Raw genomic sequence first — 19,987 nt, 5'->3', positions numbered from 1 at the left:
AACCTGGTCCCCATAGCTGTTCCGCATATCTGGTTGTAGAACACTCCTCTGTCGTTGAAGTAATTATGGCTGAGGATATAGGAGATACCCTCCACAACAAACTCCCTTTGTTCCTGACTCAATTCTCTGTCCTTTTTCATGAAGTACTCCACTGCTTCTAAACCCAAGTCGTGTGGGATTCTCGTATAAAGAGCAGTGACATCGCAGGTAGCTAATATGTATCGGTCGTCCCATTCTAGACTATTGAGTAGGTTCAGGACTTCTGTGGAGTCCTTGAGATAGGAAGGTAGTTGTTGTACATGTTTCTGAAGTCTTCTATCGATGTATTCTGATAGGTTGCAGGTGATGGAGCCAATACCGGATATGATCGGCCTTCCGGGGGGGGGGGTTATCCATCCTTTTGTGTATTTTAGGAAGGTAATAGAATACAGGTATCCTTGGATGTTTCATAGATATATACCTGTATTCCTGATTGTTGATAATACCTTTCCTTTTTGCTGACAGAAGTATGGAGTCCAGCTCTTCTTTATTTCTTCTTGTGGGATCTGAGTTTAGTACCTCATAAGTCTCAGAATCTCCCAAAATCCTGTCTGATTCTTTGTTGTATTCTATTTTGTTTAGGATTACAATGCCCCCTTCCCATCTAAACAAGAAACTTCCCATGTACCTCTCCAGGTCCAGGGATCCTCAGACGGAGATGGTGGATGCGTTGGCAGTTCCTTGGTCTTACCAACTTGCTTATATTTTTCTGCCTCTAGTTCTTCTTCCAAGGGTGATCTCCAAGATCATAATGGAACAATCGCATGTGTTTCTGATAGCACCAGCATGGCCTCACAGATTTTGGTTTGCAGATCTTGTCCGGATGTCAAGTTGCCAACCTTGGCCACTTCCCTTAAGACCAGACCTTCTGTCTCAAGGGCCGTTTTTCCATCAGAATCTCAAATCGTTAAATTTGAAGGTATGGAAATTGTACGCTTAGTGCTTAGTCATAGAGGTTTCTCTGACTCAGTGATTAATACTATGCTACAGGCTCGTAAGTCTGTTTCAAGGAAGATTTATTTTCGGGTTTGGAAACCCTATATTTCATGGTGTTTTTCTCATCAAATCTCTTGGCATTCTTTTAGAATTCCTAGAATTTTAAAGTTTCTTTAGGATGGTGTGGTTTGTCTGCAAGTACATTGAAGGGACAAATCCCTGCTCTTTCTGTTTTATTTCCTAGAAAGATTGCTAAACTTCCTGATATTCACTGTTTTGTTCAGGCTTTGGTTGGTATCAAGCCTGTTATTAAATTAATCTCTCCTCCTTGGAGTCTTAATTTGGTTTTGAAGGCTTTGCTGGCTCCTCCTTTTGAGCCTATGCATTCTTTGGATATTAAACTACTTTCTTGGAAAGTGTTCCTTTTGACTATCTCTTCAGCTAGAAGAGTTTTTGAATTATCTGCTCTCTCTTGTGAGTCTCCTTTTCTGATTTTCCATCAGGATAAGGCTGTTTTGCAGACTTCATTTTAACAACATTAGTAGGGAAATTGATGTTCCTTCTTTGTGTCCTAATCCTAAGAATGCTCTTGAAAGATCTTTACATTCTTTGGATGTTGTAAGCGCTTTGAAATACGTTGTCGAAGCTACTAAGGATTTCAGAAAGACTTCTAGTCTATTTGTTGTTTTTTTCTGGTTCTAGAAAAGGTCAAAAAGCCTCTGCCATTTCTTTGGCATCTTGGTTAAAGCTTTTGATTCACAAAGCTTATTTGGAGGCGGGGCAATCTCCGCCTCAGAGAATGACGGCTCATTCTTCTAGATCACTTGCCACTTTTTGGGCTTTTAAGAATGAAGCTTCGTTGGATCAGATTTGCAAAGCAGCAACTTGGTCTTCTTTGCATACATTTACTAAATGTTACCATTTTGATGTATTTGCTTCTTCTGAAGCAGTCTTTGGTAGAAAAGTTCTTCAGGCAGCTGTCTCAGTTTGATTCTTCTGCTTATGATTTAAGTTTTTTTCTTGACATTTATAAGAAAAACTTATTTTTGTTTGGATTTAATTTCTCAGCGGAAATAGCTGTTTTTATTGTATCCTTTCCTCACTGGTGACTCTTCTGTGGTCTTCCACATCTTGGATATTTCTATCCCATACGTCACTAGCTCATGGACTCTTGCCAATTACATGAAAGAAAACAATTTATGTAAGAACTTACTTGATAAATTAATTTCTTTCATATTGGCAAGAGTCCATGAGGCTCACCCTTTTTATGGTGTTTTTTTTATTTTTATAAAAGCACAATTATATTTCCAGTTCTTCTTTTTGTATGCTTTTTTACTCCTTTTTTTGTTGTCACCTCACTACTTGGCTATTCGTTAAACTGAGTTGTGGGAAGTGTATTTATAGGCATTTTGAGGTTTGGGAAACTCTGCCCCTCCTGGTAGGAATGTGTATCCCATACGTCACTAGCTCATGGACTCTTGCTAATATGAAAGAAATGAATTTATCAGGTAAGTTCTTACATAAATTATGTCATACATACATACAACTTTGGAAGCAAAGCCAGATTACCATAACCCTTTAAATTCAAATAATAAACATGACACAATGCAGCAAATCGCTGCATGTACTAGAATTAGTAACACCACATAAAACACTTAAGTATAAAGATCTACTGACCCTTTCCCCCAGGAAACATTAGTGACCTTGTTGTATTTGAAACACCAAAAGTCACTGTTTCCTGCTGTGCTATCCAATTGACAGGCTTGACTGTTAAAAGGTTATACTGAAATAATTTGGTGATCTATATTTTAAAATTAGATTTAAATTAGCAGGGGAGACATTTATGCATAACTCACCCACTAGCGACAGACCTTTCACTGACTAACACAGACTTACTGCTCACTTGCACTGGTATGAAAACTTCATTTCTTCTGTTAAGTGTGATCAGTCCACGGGTCATCATTACTTCTGGGATATTACTCCTCCCCAACAGGAAGTGCAAGAGGATTCACCCAGCAGAGCTGCATATAGCTCCTCCCCTCTACGTCACTCCCAGTCATTCTCTTGCACCCAACGACTAGATAGGATGTGTGAGAGGACTATGGTGATTATACTTAGTTTTATATCTTCAATCAAAAGTTTGTTATTTTAAAATAGCACCGGAGTGTGTTATTACCTCTCTGGCAGAGTTTGAAGAAGAATCTACCAGAGTTTTGCTATGATTTTAGCCGGAGTAGTTAAGATCATATTGCTGTTCTCGGCCATCTGAGGAGTGAGGTAAACTTCAGATCAGGGGACAGCGGGCAGATGAATCTGCATAGAGGTATGTAGCAGTTTTTATTTTCTGACAATGGAATTGATGAGAAAATCCTGCCATACCGATATAATGTCATGTATGTATACTTTACACTTCAGTATTCTGGGGAATGGTACTTCACTAGAATTACACTGTAAGAAATACATAAAGCTGTTTAATAACTAGAGATTATGTTTAACGTTTTTGCTGGAATGTAAAATCGTTTTCATTTGCTGAGGTACTGTGTGAATAAATGTTTGGGCACTATTTTTCCACTTGGCAGTTGCTTAATCTGTTTTTCTGACAGTTTCTGTTCTCCCTCACTGCTGTGTGTGAGGGGGAGGGGCCGTTTTTTGGCGCTTTTTCTATGCATCAAATATTTCAGTCAGCAACTCATTGTATTCCCTGCATGATCCGGTTCATCTCTACAGAGCTCAGGGGTCTTCAAAACTTATTTTGAGGGAGGTAATTTCTCTCAGCAGAGCTGTGAGAATTATAGTTTGACTGAGATAAAAAACGTTTATTCTGTAATTTGTTTCCTGCTTTCAGAATTTGTTATCTTTGCTAATGGGATTAAACCTTTGCTAAAGTTGTGTTGTTTACAAGGATTGAGGCTATAACTGTTTCAATTTATTAATTTTCAACTGTCATAGATCTTCTGTGCTTCTTAAAGGCACAGTACATTTTAATATTATTCTAATTGAATTGTATTTCCAAGTTGCAAGTTTATTTGCTAGTGTGTTAAACATGTCTGATTCAGAGGATGATACCTGTGTCATTTGTTGCAATGCCAAAGTGGAGCCCAATAGAAATTTATGTACTAACTGTATTGATGCTACTTTAAATAAAAATCAATCTGTACAAATTGAACAAATTTCACCAAACAACGAGGGGAGAGTTATGCCGACTAACTCGCCTCACGTGTCAGTACCTACATCTCCCGCTCAGAGGGTGGTGCGTGATATTGTAGCGCCGAGTACATCTGGGCGGCCATTACAAATCACATTACAGGATATGGCTACTGTTATGACTGAGGTTTTGGCTAAATTACCAGAACTAAGAGGTAAGCGTGATCACTCTGGGGTGAGAACAGAGTGCGCTGATAATATTAGGGCCATGTCAGACACTGCGTCACAGGTGGCAGAACATGAGGACGGAGAACTTCATTCTGTGGGTGACGGTTCTGATCCAAACAGACTGGATTCAGATATTTCAAATTTTAAATTTAAACTGGAAAACCTCCGTGTATTACTAGGGGAGGTGTTAGCGGCTCTGAATGATTGTAACACAGTTGCAATACCAGAGAAAATGTGTAGGTTGGATAATTATTTTGCGGTACCGACGAGTACTGAGGTTTTTCATGTACCTAAGAGACTTACTGAAATTGTTACTAAGGAGTGGGATAGACCCGGTGTGCCGTTCTCACCCCCTCCGATATTTAGAAAAATGTTTCCAATAGACGCCACCACAAGGGACTTATGGCAAACGGTCCCTAAGGTGGAGGGAGCAGTTTCTACCTTAACTAAGCGTACCACTATCCCGGTGGAGGATAGCTGTGCTTTTTCAGATCCAATGGATAAAAAGTTAGAGGGTTACCTTAAGAAAATGTTTGTTCAACAAGGTTTTATATTGCAACCCCTTGCATGCATTGCGCCGATCACGGCTGCAGCGGCATTCTGGATTGAGTCTCTGGAAGAGAACATTGGTTCAGCTACTCTGGACGACATTACGGACAGGCTTAGAGTCCTTAAACTAGCTAATTCATTCATTTCGGAGGCCGTAGTACATCTTACTAAACTTACGGCGAAGAATTCAGGATTCGCCATTCAGGCACGCAGGGCGCTGTGGCTAAAATCCTGGTCAGCTGATGTTACTTCTAAGTCTAAATTGCTTAATATACCTTTCAAAGGGCAGACCTTATTCGGGCCCGGGTTGAAAGAGATTATCGCTGACATTACAGGAGGTAAAGGCCATGCCCTGCCTCAGGACAAAGCCAAAGCCAAGACTAGACAGTCTAATTTTCGTTCCTTTCGTAATTTCAAAGCAGGAGCAGCATCAACTTCCTCTGCACCAAAACAGGAAGGAGCTGTTGCTCGCTACAGACAAGGCTGGAAACCTAACCAGTCCTGGAACAAGGGCAAGCAGACTAGGAAACCTGCTGCTGCCCCTAAAACAGCATGAATTGAGGGCCCCCGATCCGGGATCGGATCTAGTGGGGGGCAGACTTTCTCTCTTCGCCCAGGCTTGGGCAAGAGATGTTCAGGATCCCTGGGCGCTAGAGATAATATCTCAGGGATACCTTCTGGACTTCAAATACTCTCCTCCAAGAGAGAGATTTCATCTGTCAAGATTGTCAACAATCCAGACAAAGAAAGAGGCGTTTCTACGCTGCGTACAAGAGCTCTTGTTAATGGGAGTAATCCATCCAGTTCCACGATCGGAACAGGGACAGGGGTTTTACTCAAATCTGTTTGTGGTTCCCAAAAAAGAGGGAACTTTCAGACCAATCCTGGACTTAAAGATCCTAAACAAATTCCTAAGAGTTCCATCGTTCAAGATGGAGACTATTCGGACAATTTTACCTATGATCCAAGAGGGTCAATACATGACCACTGTAGATTTAAAAGATGCTTACCTTCACATACCGATTCACAAAGATCATTATCGGTACCTAAGGTTTGCCTTCCTAGACAGGCATTACCAGTTTGTGGCTCTTCCATTCGGATTGGCTACAGCTCCAAGAATCTTCACAAAGGTTCTGGGTGCTCTTCTGGCGGTACTAAGACCGCGGGGAATCTCGGTAGCTCCATACCTAGACAACATTCTGATACAAGCTTCAAGCTTTCAAACTGCCAAGTCTCATACAGAGTTAGTGCTGGCATTTCTAAGGTCACATGGATGGAAGGTGAACGAAAAGAAAAGTTCACTCGTTCCACTCACAAGAGTTCCCTTCCTGGGGACTCTTATAGATTCTTTAGAAATGAAGATTTACCTGACAGAGGACAGGCTAACAAGACTTCAAAGTGCTTGCCGCACCCTTCATTCCATTCAACACCCGTCAGTGGCTCAATGCATGGAGGTAATCGGCTTAATGGTAGCGGCAATGGACATAGTACCCTTTGCACGCTTACACCTCAGACCACTGCAACTGTGCATGCTAAGTCAGTGGAATGGGGATTACTCAGACTTATCCCCTTCTCTGAATCTGGATCAAGAGACCAGAAATTCTCTTCTATGGTGGCTTTCTCGGCCACATCTGTCCAGGGGGATGCCATTCAGCAGACCAGACTGGACAATTGTAACAACAGACGCCAGCCTTCTAGGTTGGGGTGCCGTCTGGAATTCTCTGAAGGCTCAGGGACAATGGAGTCAGGAGGAGAGTCTCCTGCCAATAAACATTCTGGAATTGAGAGCAGTTCTCAATGCCCTCCTGGCTTGGCCCCAGTTGACAACTCGGGGGTTCATCAGGTTTCAGTCGGACAACATCACGACTGTAGCTTACATCAACCATCAGGGAGGGACAAGAAGCTCCCTAGCTATGATGGAAGTATCAAAGATAATTTGCTGGGCAGAGTCTCACTCTTGTCACCTGTCAGCAATCCACATCCCGGGAGTGGAGAACTGGGAGGCGGATTTCTTAAGTCGTCAGACTTTTCATCCGGGGGAGTGGGAACTTCATCCGGAGGTCTTTGCCCAAATACTTCGACGTTGGGGCAAACCAGAGATAGATCTCATGGCGTCTCGACAGAACGCCAAGCTTCCTCGTTACGGGTCCAGATCCAGGGATCCAGGAGCAGTCCTGATAGATGCTCTGACAGCACCTTGGGACTTCAGGATGGCTTACGTGTTTCCACCCTTCCCGTTGCTTCCTCGATTGATTGCCAGAATCAAACAAGAGAGAGCATCAGTGATTCTAATAGCACCTGCGTGGCCACGCAGGACTTGGTATGCAGACCTGGTGGACATGTCATCCTGTCCACCTTGGTCTCTACCTCTGAAACAGGACCTTCTGATACAGGGTCCCTTCAAACATCAAAATCTAACTTCTCTGAAGCTGACTGCTTGGAAATTGAACGCTTGATTTTATCAAGACGTGGATTTTCTGAGTCAGTTATTAATACCTTAATACAGGCTAGGAAACCTGTTACCAGAAAGATTTACCATAAGATATGGCGTAAATACCTATATTGGTGTGAATCCAAAGGTTACTCTTGGAGTAAGGTTAGGATTCCTAGGATATTGTCTTTTCTACAAGAAGGTTTAGAAAAGGGTTTATCTGCTAGTTCATTAAAGGGACAGATCTCAGCTCTGTCCATTCTGTTACACAAACGTCTGTCAGAAGTTCCTGACGTCCAGGCTTTTTGTCAGGCTTTGGCCAGAATTAAGCCTGTGTTTAAAACTGTTGCTCCACCATGGAGTTTAAACCTTTGACACTTTTGCTTCATCGGAGGCTATTTTTGGGAGAAAGGTTCTTCAGGCAGTGGTTCCTTCTGTATAAAGAGCCTGCCTATCCCTCCCGTCATCCGTGTACTTTTGCTTTGGTATTGGTATCCCAGAAGTAATGATGACCCGTGGACTGATCACACTTAACAGAAGAAAACATAATTTATGCTTACCAGATAAATTCCTTTCTTCTGTAGTGTGATCAGTCCACGGCCCGCCCTGTTTTTAAGGCAGGTAAATATTTTTTAATTTATACTCCAGTCACCACTTCACCCTTGGCTTTTCCTTTCTCGTTGGTCCTTGGTCGAATGACTGGGAGTGACGTAGAGGGGAGGAGCTATATGCAGCTCTGCTGGGTGAATCCTCTTGCACTTCCTGTTGGGGAGGAGTAATATCCCAGAAGTAATGATGACCCGTGGACTGATCACACTACAGAAGAAAGGAATTTATCAGGTAAGCATAAATTATGTTTTTTTTCAGCTAATGAGTATCCATTTTTTAACAAAAAATGTGTAAAACTTGTTTATTTCTCCAACATAGGTGTGTCCGGTCCACGGCGTCATCCTTACTTGTGGGATATTCTCTTCCCCAACAGGAAATGGCAAAGAGCCCAGCAAAGCTGGTCACATGATCCCTCCTAGGCTCCGCCTACCCCAGTCATTCTCTTTGCCGTTGTACAGGCAACATCTCCACGGTGATGGCTTAGAGTTTTTTAGTGTTTAACTGTAGTTTTTATTATTCAATCAAGAGTTTGTTATTTTAAAATAGTGCTGGTATGTACTATTTACTCAGAAACAGAAAAGAGATGAAGATTTCTGTTTGTATGAGGAAAATGATTTTAGCAACCGTTACTAAAATCCATGGCTGTTCCACACAGGACTGTTGAGAGGAATTAACTTCAGTTGGGGGAACAGTGAGCAGTCTCTTGCTGCTTGAGGTATGACACATTCTAACAAGACGATGTAATGCTGGAAGCTGTCATTTTCCCTATGGGATCCGGTAAGCCATGTTTATTAAGATAGTAAATAAGGGCTTCACAAGGGCTTATTAAGACTGTAGACTTTTTCTGGGCTAAATCGATTCATTATTAACACATATTTAGCCTTGAGGAATCATTTAATCTGGGTATTTTGATAAGATATATCGGCAGGCACTGTTTTAGACACCTTATTCTTAGGGGCTTTCCCAAATCATAGGCAGAGCCTCATTTTCGCGCCGGTGTTGCGCACTTGTTTTTGAGAGGCATGACATGCAGTCGCATGTGTGAGGAGCTCTGATACATAGAAAAGACTTTCTGAAGGCGTCATTTGGTATCGTATTCCCCTTTGGGCTTGGTTGGGTCTCAGCAAAGCAGATACCAGGGACTGTAAAGGGGTTAAAGTTAAAAACGGCTCCGGTTCCGTTATTTTAAGGGTTAAAGCTTCCAAATTTGGTGTGCAATACTTTTAAGGCTTTAAGACACTGTGGTGAAATTTTGGTGAATTTTGAACAATTCCTTCATATTTTTTCGCAATTGCAGTAATAAAGTGTGTTCAGTTTAAAATTTAAAGTGACAGTAACGGTTTTATTTTAAAACGTTTTTTGTACTTTGTTATCAAGTTTATGCCTGTTTAACATGTCTGAACTACCAGATAGACTGTGTTCTGAATGTGGGGAAGCCAGAGTTCCTTCTCATTTAAATAAATGTGATTTATGTGACAATGACAATGATGCCCAAGATGATTCCTCAAGTGAGGGGAGTAAGCATGGTACTGCATCATTCCCTCCTTCGTCTACACGAGTCTTGCCCACTCAGGAGGCCCCTAGTACATCTAGCGCGCCAATACTCCTTACTATGCAACAATTAACGGCTGTAATGGATAATTCTGTCAAAAACATTTTAGCCAAAATGCACACTTATCAGCGTAAGCGCGACTGCTCTGTTTTAGATACTGAAGAGCATGACGACGCTGATAATAATGGCTCTGAAGGGCCTCTAAACCAGTCTGATGGGGCCAGGGAGGTTTTGTCTGAGGGAGAAATTACTGATTCAGGGAACATTTCTCAACAAGCTGAACCTGATGTGATTACGTTTAAATTTAAGTTGGAACATCTCCGCATTCTGCTTAAGGAGGTATTATCCACTCTGGATGATTGTGACAAGTTGGTCATCCCAGAGAAACTATGTAAAATGGACAAGTTCCTAGAGGTCCCGGGGCTCCCAGAAGCTTTTCCTATACCCAAGCGGGTGGCGGACATTGTAAATAAAGAATGGGAAAGGCCCGGTATTCCTTTCGTCCCTCCCCCCATATTTAAAAAATTGTTTCCTATGGTCGACCCCAGAAAGGACTTATGGCAGACAGTCCCCAAGGTCGAGGGAGCGGTTTCCACTTTAAACAAACGCACCACTATACCCATAGAGGATAGTTGTGCTTTCAAAGATCCTATGGATAAAAAATTAGAAGGTTTACTTAAAAAGATGTTTGTTCAGCAGGGTTACCTTCTACAACCAATTTCATGCATTGTCCCTGTCGCTACAGCCGCGTGTTTCTGGTTCGATGAGCTGGTAAAGGCGGTCGATAGTGATTCTCCTCCTTATGAGGAGATTATGGACAGAATCAATGCTCTCAAATTGGCTAATTCTTTCACCCTAGACGCCACTTTGCAATTGGCTAGGTTAGCGGCTAAGAATTCTGGGTTTGCTATTGTGGCGCGCAGAGCGCTTTGGTTGAAATCTTGGTCAGCTGATGCGTCTTCCAAGAACAAGCTACTTAACATTCCTTTCAAGGGGAAAACGCTGTTTGGCCCTGACTTGAAAGAGATTATCTCTGATATCACTGGGGGTAAGGGCCACGCCCTTCCTCAGGATCGGCCTTTCAAGGCCAAAAATAAACCTAATTTTCGTCCCTTTCGTAGAAACGGACCAGCCCAAAGTGCTACGTCCTCTAAGCAAGAGGGTAATACTTCTCAAGCCAAGCCAGCTTGGAGACCAATGCAAGGCTGGAACAAGGGAAAGCAGGCCAAGAAACCTGCCACTGCTACCAAGACAGCATGAAATGTTGGCCCCCGATCCGGGACCGGATCTGGTGGGGGGCAGACTCTCTCTCTTCGCTCAGGCTTGGGCAAGAGATGTTCTGGATCCTTGGGCGCTAGAAATAGTCTCCCAAGGTTATCTTCTGGAATTCAAGGGGCTTCCCCCAAGGGGGAGGTTCCACAGGTCTCAGTTGTCTTCAGACCACATAAAAAGACAGGCATTCTTACGTTGTGTAGAAGACCTGTTAAAAATGGGAGTGATTCATCCTGTTCCATTAGGAGAACAAGGGATGGGGTTCTACTCCAATCTGTTCATAGTTCCCAAAAAAGAGGGAACGTTCAGACCAATCTTAGATCTCAAGATCTTAAACAAGTTTCTCAAGGTTCCATCGTTCAAAATGGAAACCATTCGAACAATTCTTCCTTCCATCCAGGAAGGTCAATTCATGACCACGGTGGATTTAAAGGATGCGTATCTACATATTCCTATCCACAAGGAACATCATCGGTTCCTAAGGTTCGCATTCCTGGACAAGCATTACCAGTTCGTGGCGCTTCCTTTCGGATTAGCCACTGCTCCAAGGATTTTCACAAAGGTACTAGGGTCCCTTCTAGCTGTGCTAAGACCAAGGGGCATTGCTGTAGTACCTTACTTGGACGACATTCTGATTCAAGCGTCGTCCCTTCCTCAAGCAAAGGCTCACACGGACATCGTCCTGGCCTTTCTCAGATCTCATGGATGGAAAGTGAACGTGGAAAAGAGTTCTCTATCTCCGTCAACAAGGGTTCCCTTCTTGGGAACAATAATAGACTCCTTAGAAATGAGGATTTTTCTGACAGAGGCCAGAAAAACAAAACTTCTAGACTCTTGTCGGATACTTCATTCCGTTCCTCTTCCTTCCATAGCGCAGTGCATGGAAGTGATAGGTTTGATGGTAGCGGCAATGGACATAGTTCCTTTTGCGCGCATTCATCTAAGACCATTACAACTGTGCATGCTCAGTCAGTGGAATGGGGACTATACAAACTTGTCTCCGAGGATACAAGTAAATCAGAGGACCAGAGACTCACTCCGTTGGTGGCTGTCCCTGGACAACCTGTCACAAGGGATGACCTTCCGCAGACCAGAGTGGGTCATTGTCACGACCGACGCCAGTCTGATGGGCTGGGGCGCGGTCTGGGGATCCCTGAAAGCTCAGGGTCTTTGGTCTCGGGAAGAATCTCTTCTACCGATAAATATTCTGGAACTGAGAGCGATATTCAATGCTCTCAAGGCTTGGCCTCAGCTAGCGAGGGCCAAGTTCATACGGTTTCAATCAGACAACATGACAACTGTTGCGTACATCAACCATCAGGGGGGAACAAGGAGTTCCCTGGCGATGGAAGAAGTGACCAAAATCATTCTATGGGCGGAGTCTCACTCCTGCCACCTGTCTGCTATCCACATCCCAGGAGTGGAAAATTGGGAAGCGGATTTTCTGAGTCGTCAGACATTGCATCCGGGGGAGTGGGAACTCCATCCGGAAATCTTTGCCCAAGTCACTCAACTATGGGGCATTCCAGACATGGATCTGATGGCCTCTCGTCAGAACTTCAAAGTTCCTTGCTACGGGTCCAGATCCAGGGATCCCAAGGCGGCTCTAGTGGATGCACTAGTAGCACCTTGGACCTTCAAACTAGCTTATGTATTCCCGCCGTTTCCTCTCATCCCCAGGCTGGTAGCCAGGATCAATCAGGAAAGGGCGTCGGTGATCTTGATAGCTCCTGCGTGGCCACGCAGGACTTGGTATGCAGATCTGGTGAATATGTCATCGGCTCCACCATGGAAGCTACCTTTGAGACGAGACCTTCTTGTTCAAGGTCCGTTCGAACATCCGAATCTGGTCTCACTCCAGCTGACTGCTTGGAGATTGAACGCTTGATCTTATCGAAGCGAGGGTTCTCAGATTCTGTTATCGATACTCTTGTTCAGGCCAGAAAGCCTGTAACTAGAAAGATTTACCACAAAATTTGGAAAAAATATATCTGTTGGTGTGAATCTAAAGGATTCCCTTGGGACAAGGTTAAGATTCCTAAGATTCTATCCTTCCTTCAAGAAGGATTGGAAAAAGGATTATCTGCAAGTTCCCTGAAGGGACAGATTTCTGCCTTGTCTGTGTTACTTCACAAAAAGCTGGCAGCTGTGCCAGATGTTCAAGCCTTTGTTCAGGCTCTGGTTAGAATCAAGCCTGTTTACAAACCTTTGACTCCTCCTTGGAGTCTCAACTTAGTTCTTTCAGTTCTTCAGGGGGTTCCGTTTGAACCCTTACATTCCGTTGATATTAAGTTATTATCTTGGAAAGTTTTGTTTTTGGTTGCAATTTCTTCTGCTAGAAGAGTTTCAGAATTATCTGCTCTGCAGTGTTCTCCTCCTTATCTGGTGTTCCATGCAGATAAGGTGGTTTTACGTACTAAACCTGGTTTTCTTCCAAAAGTTGTTTCTAACAAAAACATTAACCAGGAGATTATCGTACCTTCTCTGTGTCCGAAACCAGTTTCGAAGAAGGAACGTTTGTTGCACAATTTGGATGTTGTTCGCGCTCTAAAATTCTATTTAGATGCTACAAAGGATTTTAGACAAACATCTTCCTTGTTTGTTGTTTATTCCGGTAAAAGGAGAGGTCAAAAAGCAACTTCTACCTCTCTCTCTTTTTGGATTAAAAGCATCATCAGATTGGCTTACGAGACTGCCGGACGGCAGCCTCCCGAAAGAATCACAGCTCATTCCACTAGGGCTGTGGCTTCCACATGGGCCTTCAAGAACGAGGCTTCTGTTGATCAGATATGTAGGGCAGCGACTTGGTCTTCACTGCACACTTTTACCAAATTTTACAAGTTTGATACTTTTGCTTCTTCTGAGGCTATTTTTGGGAGAAAGGTTTTGCAAGCCGTGGTGCCTTCCATCTAGGTGACCTGATTTGCTCCCTCCCATCATCCGTGTCCTAAAGCTTTGGTATTGGTTCCCACAAGTAAGGATGACGCCGTGGACCGGACACACCTATGTTGGAGAAAACAGAATTTATGTTTACCTGATAAATTACTTTCTCCAACGGTGTGTCCGGTCCACGGCCCGCCCTGATTTTTTAATCAGGTCTGATAATTTATTTTCTTTAACTACAGTCACCACGGTATCATATGGTTTCTCCTATGCAAATATTCCTCCTTAACGTCGGTCGAATGACTGGGGTAGGCGGAGCCTAGGAGGGATCATGTGACCAGCTTTGCTGGGCTCTTTGCCATTTCCTGTTGGGGAAGAGAATATCCCACAAGTAAGGATGACGCCGTGGACCGGACACACCGTTGGAGAAAGTAATTTATCAGGTAAACATAAATTCTGTTTTCCCTCTCTTATATGCAACAAAGAAACAGTATTATTTAAAGGGACAGTAAACACCGGAATTGTTGTTGTTTAAAAAGATATATAATCCCTTTTTTACCCATTCCCCAGTTTTGCATAACCAACACAGTTATATTAATATATGTTTTACCTCTGTGTTTACCTTGTATCTATGCCTCTGCAAACTGCGCCTTATTTCCGTTATTTTGACAGACTTGCATTTTAGCCAATCATTGCTAACTCCTAGGTAACTTCACGTGCATGAGCTCAATGCTATCTATATGACACACATGAACCAACGCTCTCCAGTAGTCAAAATGCATTCAGATTAGAGGTGGCCTTCAAGGTCTAAGAAATTAGCATATGAGAATACCTAGGTTTAGCTTTCAACGAATAATACAAAGAGAACAAAGCAAAATTAGGGATACAAATAAATTGGGAAGTTGTTTAAAATGACATGCCCTATTTGAATTATGAAAGTTTATTTTGGACTAGACAGTCCCTTTAATGTCTCTGCCAAGGCAGAACATGCTGTGATCTGAGATGTCATCCCAGAAAATGCAGCATGTCTATAGAAAGAACAGGACGTATGCAGGAACTGTTGGACTGTTGGCTCTTTCACTTTGCAGCGCTGGTCTGCATCAGGCTGTTATCTTCAAACAGTGCTGTGCTCTGGCTACACTGAGTATGTCTTCCTTAACATAGTGCATCAAAAACAAAGTGATGTTTGAAGAGAACAGTAAAATATTGAGCAGCAGTGCATTTACTGTTGACTGACTCCCAGGGATTTTTTCACAAAACATTTTAAAAACTTAACAACATTTTATTTTTTTCTTTGCAGATAATTTGCAGATAATTTGCAATGCAATTTTCAACTACTGCACTATATTATAAAACTAAAAAATGCTTTATTCTCCAGTAAAACAATACACTGCAATATTGAACTGGTGCTTTAGTGTAACTGCCTAATTTAACGTTTTATTTTATTGCAAAATGATCTGCACAAAAATATTGTCACTATAATAATCTCATTGCAGAAAGTGGAGAAAAGTTCTGCCTTTGGGAATGTCTCTTAAATGACTGCAGCTTCAAATTATTATTCAAAGGTTTGTTTCTGTAAAGGTGCATATTTTTTAGTTTAAAACAAAACATTTTGATGCGTTGATCTAGTAGATTTGTAATTTCTATCATGTGCAGAAATACAAATCTGCAGCAGTTTATCATCTCTGTACATTACAAACTGCTCCTTAGGGTTGAAACATATGTTGGTCATATGTTATATGACTTACTTTTTAGATCCAATATTCACTTTATCTAAACTGTCTCTTTCCCTTGTAGAATTATACATGAAGCAGGCTATTCAGAAGAAGAATGTAAACAGTACAAGGCTGTTGTATACAGTAACACTATACAGTCAATTATTGCCATCATTAGAGCAATGGGAAGATTGAAGATAGACTTTGGAGACCCAACACGAGCTGTAAGTACAATGACATATCACAGAATGCAAGTTTATGTGAAATATTGCAAGTGTGATACCTGTTTAAAGGGACACTCAAGTCAAAACTTTTATGATTCAGATATAACATGACGTTTTAAGATACTTTACAATTTACTTCAATTATCAAAAAAAAAATGTATGCAAATTTTGTGGGGAACATGATCCTACTGAGCATGTGCACAAGCTCACAGGGTATACGTATACTAGTCTGATTGGCTGATGTCTGTCACATGATACAGGGGACCAGAAAATGGGAGAAAAAATAAATTTGTCAGAAAAAAAATCTATTGCTTATTTGAAATTAAGAGTAGGTGTTGTAAATTATAAATTGTCTTGTAAATTATAAATTGTCTCTTTATTATGCACTTGTTAATTATGCAATTCCATTGTATTGAGTGATCCTTTAAGAAAATGTGGTGTCTTGTATTGTAACCTATCACAGACAGAAGGGTCTAATTGTCCTGCATTTTTCACCAGTTTATCGCAGACATGGCTAAATAATCCAACCGCTGCCACCAGTTTGTCATGCACTGTTTAACAAAACCTGGCACTTACACCAATTTGGTCACAGACAGGATTGCTTGCTCAGATGTGACAATTGGGAGAGTATGGGTATAAAGGATTTAACATCACCAGGCCTCAAGCTCCCTTATTCCTATACCTTAAAAGGACATGCAACACAAACGTTTTCTTTCATGATTTAGATAGAGAATACAATTTAAGAAAAAAAAGTTTCCAAGTTGCTTTGTTTTCTTATGTTATTCTTTGTTGAACAGATATCTGAAGCACTACATGACAGGAAATAGTGCTGCCATCTAGTGCTCTTGCTAATGTATAACATTGTTGCAAAACTGCTTCCATAGAGTGCTGAAGACACTGCACACTCCTGAGCTTACATCTCTGCTTTTCAACAAATAACAAGAAAACAGACAATATGATAATAGAAGTAAATTAGAAAGTTGTTTAAAATTGTATGCTCTGTCTGAATCATGAAAGGAAAATTGAGTTCTATGTCCCTTTAGTAGGCACATAATCCAACCCAAATTAACCCCTCCTTCCTACAATACAACAGATCATTAATTGCTGTCACTCAAGACCTTAAAGGGACAGTTTACTCAAAAATTTTCTCCCCTTTAATTTGTTCCCAATGATCCACTTTACCTGCTGGAGTGTATTAAATTGTTTACAAGTAGCTCCTTTACCCTTATATTGGCATTTGAAATTGTTAATTTAGCATGTGGTATCCCCACCTATTCTCAAAGTTTGTGGCCGCGCGTACCAGCTATAGATAAGCTTTGTAAACACAGCCAGCAGAAGAAATTACACTCCCAGTGTGATAAAGCAGAGATAAGGTAATAAAATGTTGATTTTCTATTGTTCTCTCAAAGTATTGGTGATTGTTTTAAGGACAGATATAAGATAAAGAAGCAGGTATATGTGCACAATGTGGTACAGTAATGAGATCTGATTATACCTGCAAGCTCAACCTATTTTATTAGGCTGTGGCTTCAAAACACAAAATCAGAGCTTTAATATACAGAAATAAATCTTAAAAAGCTAATTTTCATACATTTTTTACTCTGCAGTTGGTAAAAAAGCAATTGTAAACACATTAAGGGAAAAACTATTTTACAGTATACTGTCCCTTTAATATTCAGGGTGTTTTTATGTTAGAGTGTTCTTTAATAATATGTCTAACTGAACTTGGCAAATTATGGATGTCTTGGAATCACAGCTCCTAAAATAGTACTCCTGCCTCCTAACATTTTTTTAGTTTATCTGTTGGTCTAATAGATGTGCAAAAATTCGAAAAAACAAAAACAAATGAACAAATACAACATCCAATCATTAGTTAATTGGTTTTTATTTTCTATCTATTATGTTGGGAAATGCTGATTCATTTTGTATTGCTAATGAAAATACTTTGGCAAAAATTATACAAATGAAGAATAAAACTAAATATCTATATACTAATATCCTTGTCTGGTCTTTAAAAAAAAAAAGATTGTTCCTCTATTTTATTGCTGGTTCCTGAATTTAAAATTAGGGTATCGGACAAAAAGCATGTAGGACATTTGTTTTTTCTAAGAAACACTAGCGATAATATATGTAATTAATGCTTGATTTTCAACATCTGTAGAAACTACAGAAGTGTTCTCCACAGGACCTATTTAGCGGGTGCACCAAACTGCTGACTTCACTGACCACCCAGCTAAAATTTAAGCCAATATTAAAGGGATATTCCGGTCAAAATTTAGATGCACATAGATTAATTGCATCTTTGAATAGAAACCTATTTGCAATATACATGTATTGGCAAAAATGCTTCTAGTAAAAGTTTTCACTGTTTTAGTGCTAACCTATTCCTCTGCACGTGCATGTGAATCATAACTAGATATTGTCACTGCATCAGCATTTTAAATACTGCAGCTGCTAGATGCACCAGTGGGGCATGTATCATATCAGCAATTAACAAATTGAGTCATTACCAGATGGTACAAGCACCTTAGACTCTCTGAGCAAGTGCTGTGTTTAAAATGCTGGTGCACGGTGCATACTTAAAGGGACACTGAACCCAAATTTATTCTTTCATGATTCAGATAGAGCATGCAATTTTAAGCAACTTTCTAATTTACTCCTATTATCAATTTTTCTTCATTCTCTTGCTATCTTTATTTGAAAAATAAGGCATCTAAGCTTTTTTTGGTTTAGACTTTGGACAGCACTTTTTTTTTATTGGTGGAAGAAATTATCCACCAATCAGCAAGAACAACCCAGGTTGGTCACCAAACATGGGCTGGCATCTAAACTTACATTCTTGCATTTCAAATAAAGATACCAAGAGAATAAAGAAAAATTGATAATAGGAGTAAATTAGAAAGTTGCTTAAAATGTCATGCTCTATCTGAATCACGAAAGAAAAAATTTGGGTTCAGTGTCCCTTTAAATACACTTTTGAAACAGCTATATCTTTTATTAGAAGGATTTTTGCTAATGCATGTATATTACAGAAATGTTTCTATTCAAAACTGAAATGGATCCATTTGGGTTCCAATTTTAGCTGGAATATCCCTTTTTAAGCTAAAATTAGCTAATATTATTTTTTTATTTTTTTTAACGTTTGCTGCACAAATTATCAATAATCAATGTATGTTAAATTATGCAATTCGTGCTTTGAATAACTTAAGTACCATTTATAAATAACAGAAAATGTTATAAAATTGCAAAGTATTACACCCGACTGGCAAAGTTTTCTGTGGAGAACACAGTTAGTTTTATTTGTCTCTGATTTAAGGAGAGATTTAACTGAAACAATAACTGTTCTATATTTGTACCAGCTCTGATTACTCACTGCCTGCACCGGGCCCTACAGTGTGTCAGAGATGCAGGGCACCGATTGGCTGTTTAAGCATACATAAATGGGTTGGTACTGTAAGGAACATTAAACACTGAGATTGTATATACAATGTATTTAATATAACATGTTTAATAATACACAATGAAACACTTGGCAGTATATTTTCATTAATTTGCTGTTATTTTAATTCCGAAAATTGTGAGCTTTCCAATTGTTGTTAAAATTGAAAGTACAGATTAGTCTTAAAGGTACGGTGTACCCTAAGAAAATGCTATACATAACAATTTATCAAAACAAAGCAAGTTAAAAAAGCCTGTTATGTTCTCTCCTGCTGAGACCAATTTGAGATGGTTTTTAATGAGTTGAAAAGTTTTTGTCTCAGAGCATATCCCTTTAACACTTTTTTTTTTTATATATATTCCACATAACCATTGGTTGCACACTCTTATGACCCATTTATAATGGTTCCTAACTGGTCTCAGCAGAGAAGGAAACCTAGGTTGCAACTATTGATGGACCGAAACCCAAAGCCGAAAATTAACTGAAACCGGAGATGTCTTTTTTTTTTTTCCCCATATCATTACAAAATATATATATATATTTCTCCAACATAGGTGTGTCCGGTCCACGGCGTCATCCTTACTTGTGGGATATTCTCTTCCCCAACAGGAAATGGCAAAGAGTCCCAGCAAAGCTGGTCACATGATCCCTCCTAGGCTCCGCCCACCCTAGTCATTCTCTTTGCCGTTGCACAGGCAACATCTCCACGGAGATGGTTAAGAGTTTTTTGGTGTTTAAATGTAGTTTTTATTCTTCTATCAAGTGTTTGTTATTTTAAAATAGTGCTGGTATGTACTATTTACTCTGAAACAGAAAAAAGATGAAGATTTCTGTTTGTAAGAGGAAGATGATTTTAGCAGAAGTTACTAAAATCGATTGCTGTTTCCACACAGGACTGTTGAGATGAAGTAACTTCAGTTGGGGGAAACAGTTAGCAGACTTTTCTGCTTAAGGTATGACTGGCCA

The 19,987-nt window shown here is 40.5% G+C and overlaps 1 protein-coding gene across 1 annotated transcript in view; it reads left to right on the top strand.

Moving 5' to 3' along the window:
• The window catches only part of LOC128662655 (guanine nucleotide-binding protein G(i) subunit alpha-1), a 487,459-nt gene that overhangs the window by 265,983 nt on the left and 201,489 nt on the right, over positions 1–19,987 (top strand). Inside the window, exon 3 of the mRNA XM_053716522.1 lies at positions 15,441–15,582. Coding sequence (XP_053572497.1) covers positions 15,441–15,582 — 142 coding nt within the window. The remainder of the gene's footprint in view (positions 1–15,440; positions 15,583–19,987) is intronic.

The sequence above is a fragment of the Bombina bombina genome, chromosome 6 (assembly GCF_027579735.1).
Source record: "Bombina bombina isolate aBomBom1 chromosome 6, aBomBom1.pri, whole genome shotgun sequence".
In the NCBI taxonomy this organism is placed as follows: Eukaryota; Metazoa; Chordata; class Amphibia; order Anura; family Bombinatoridae; genus Bombina; species Bombina bombina.
This window is presented reverse-complemented; position numbering and strand designations above follow the sequence as displayed.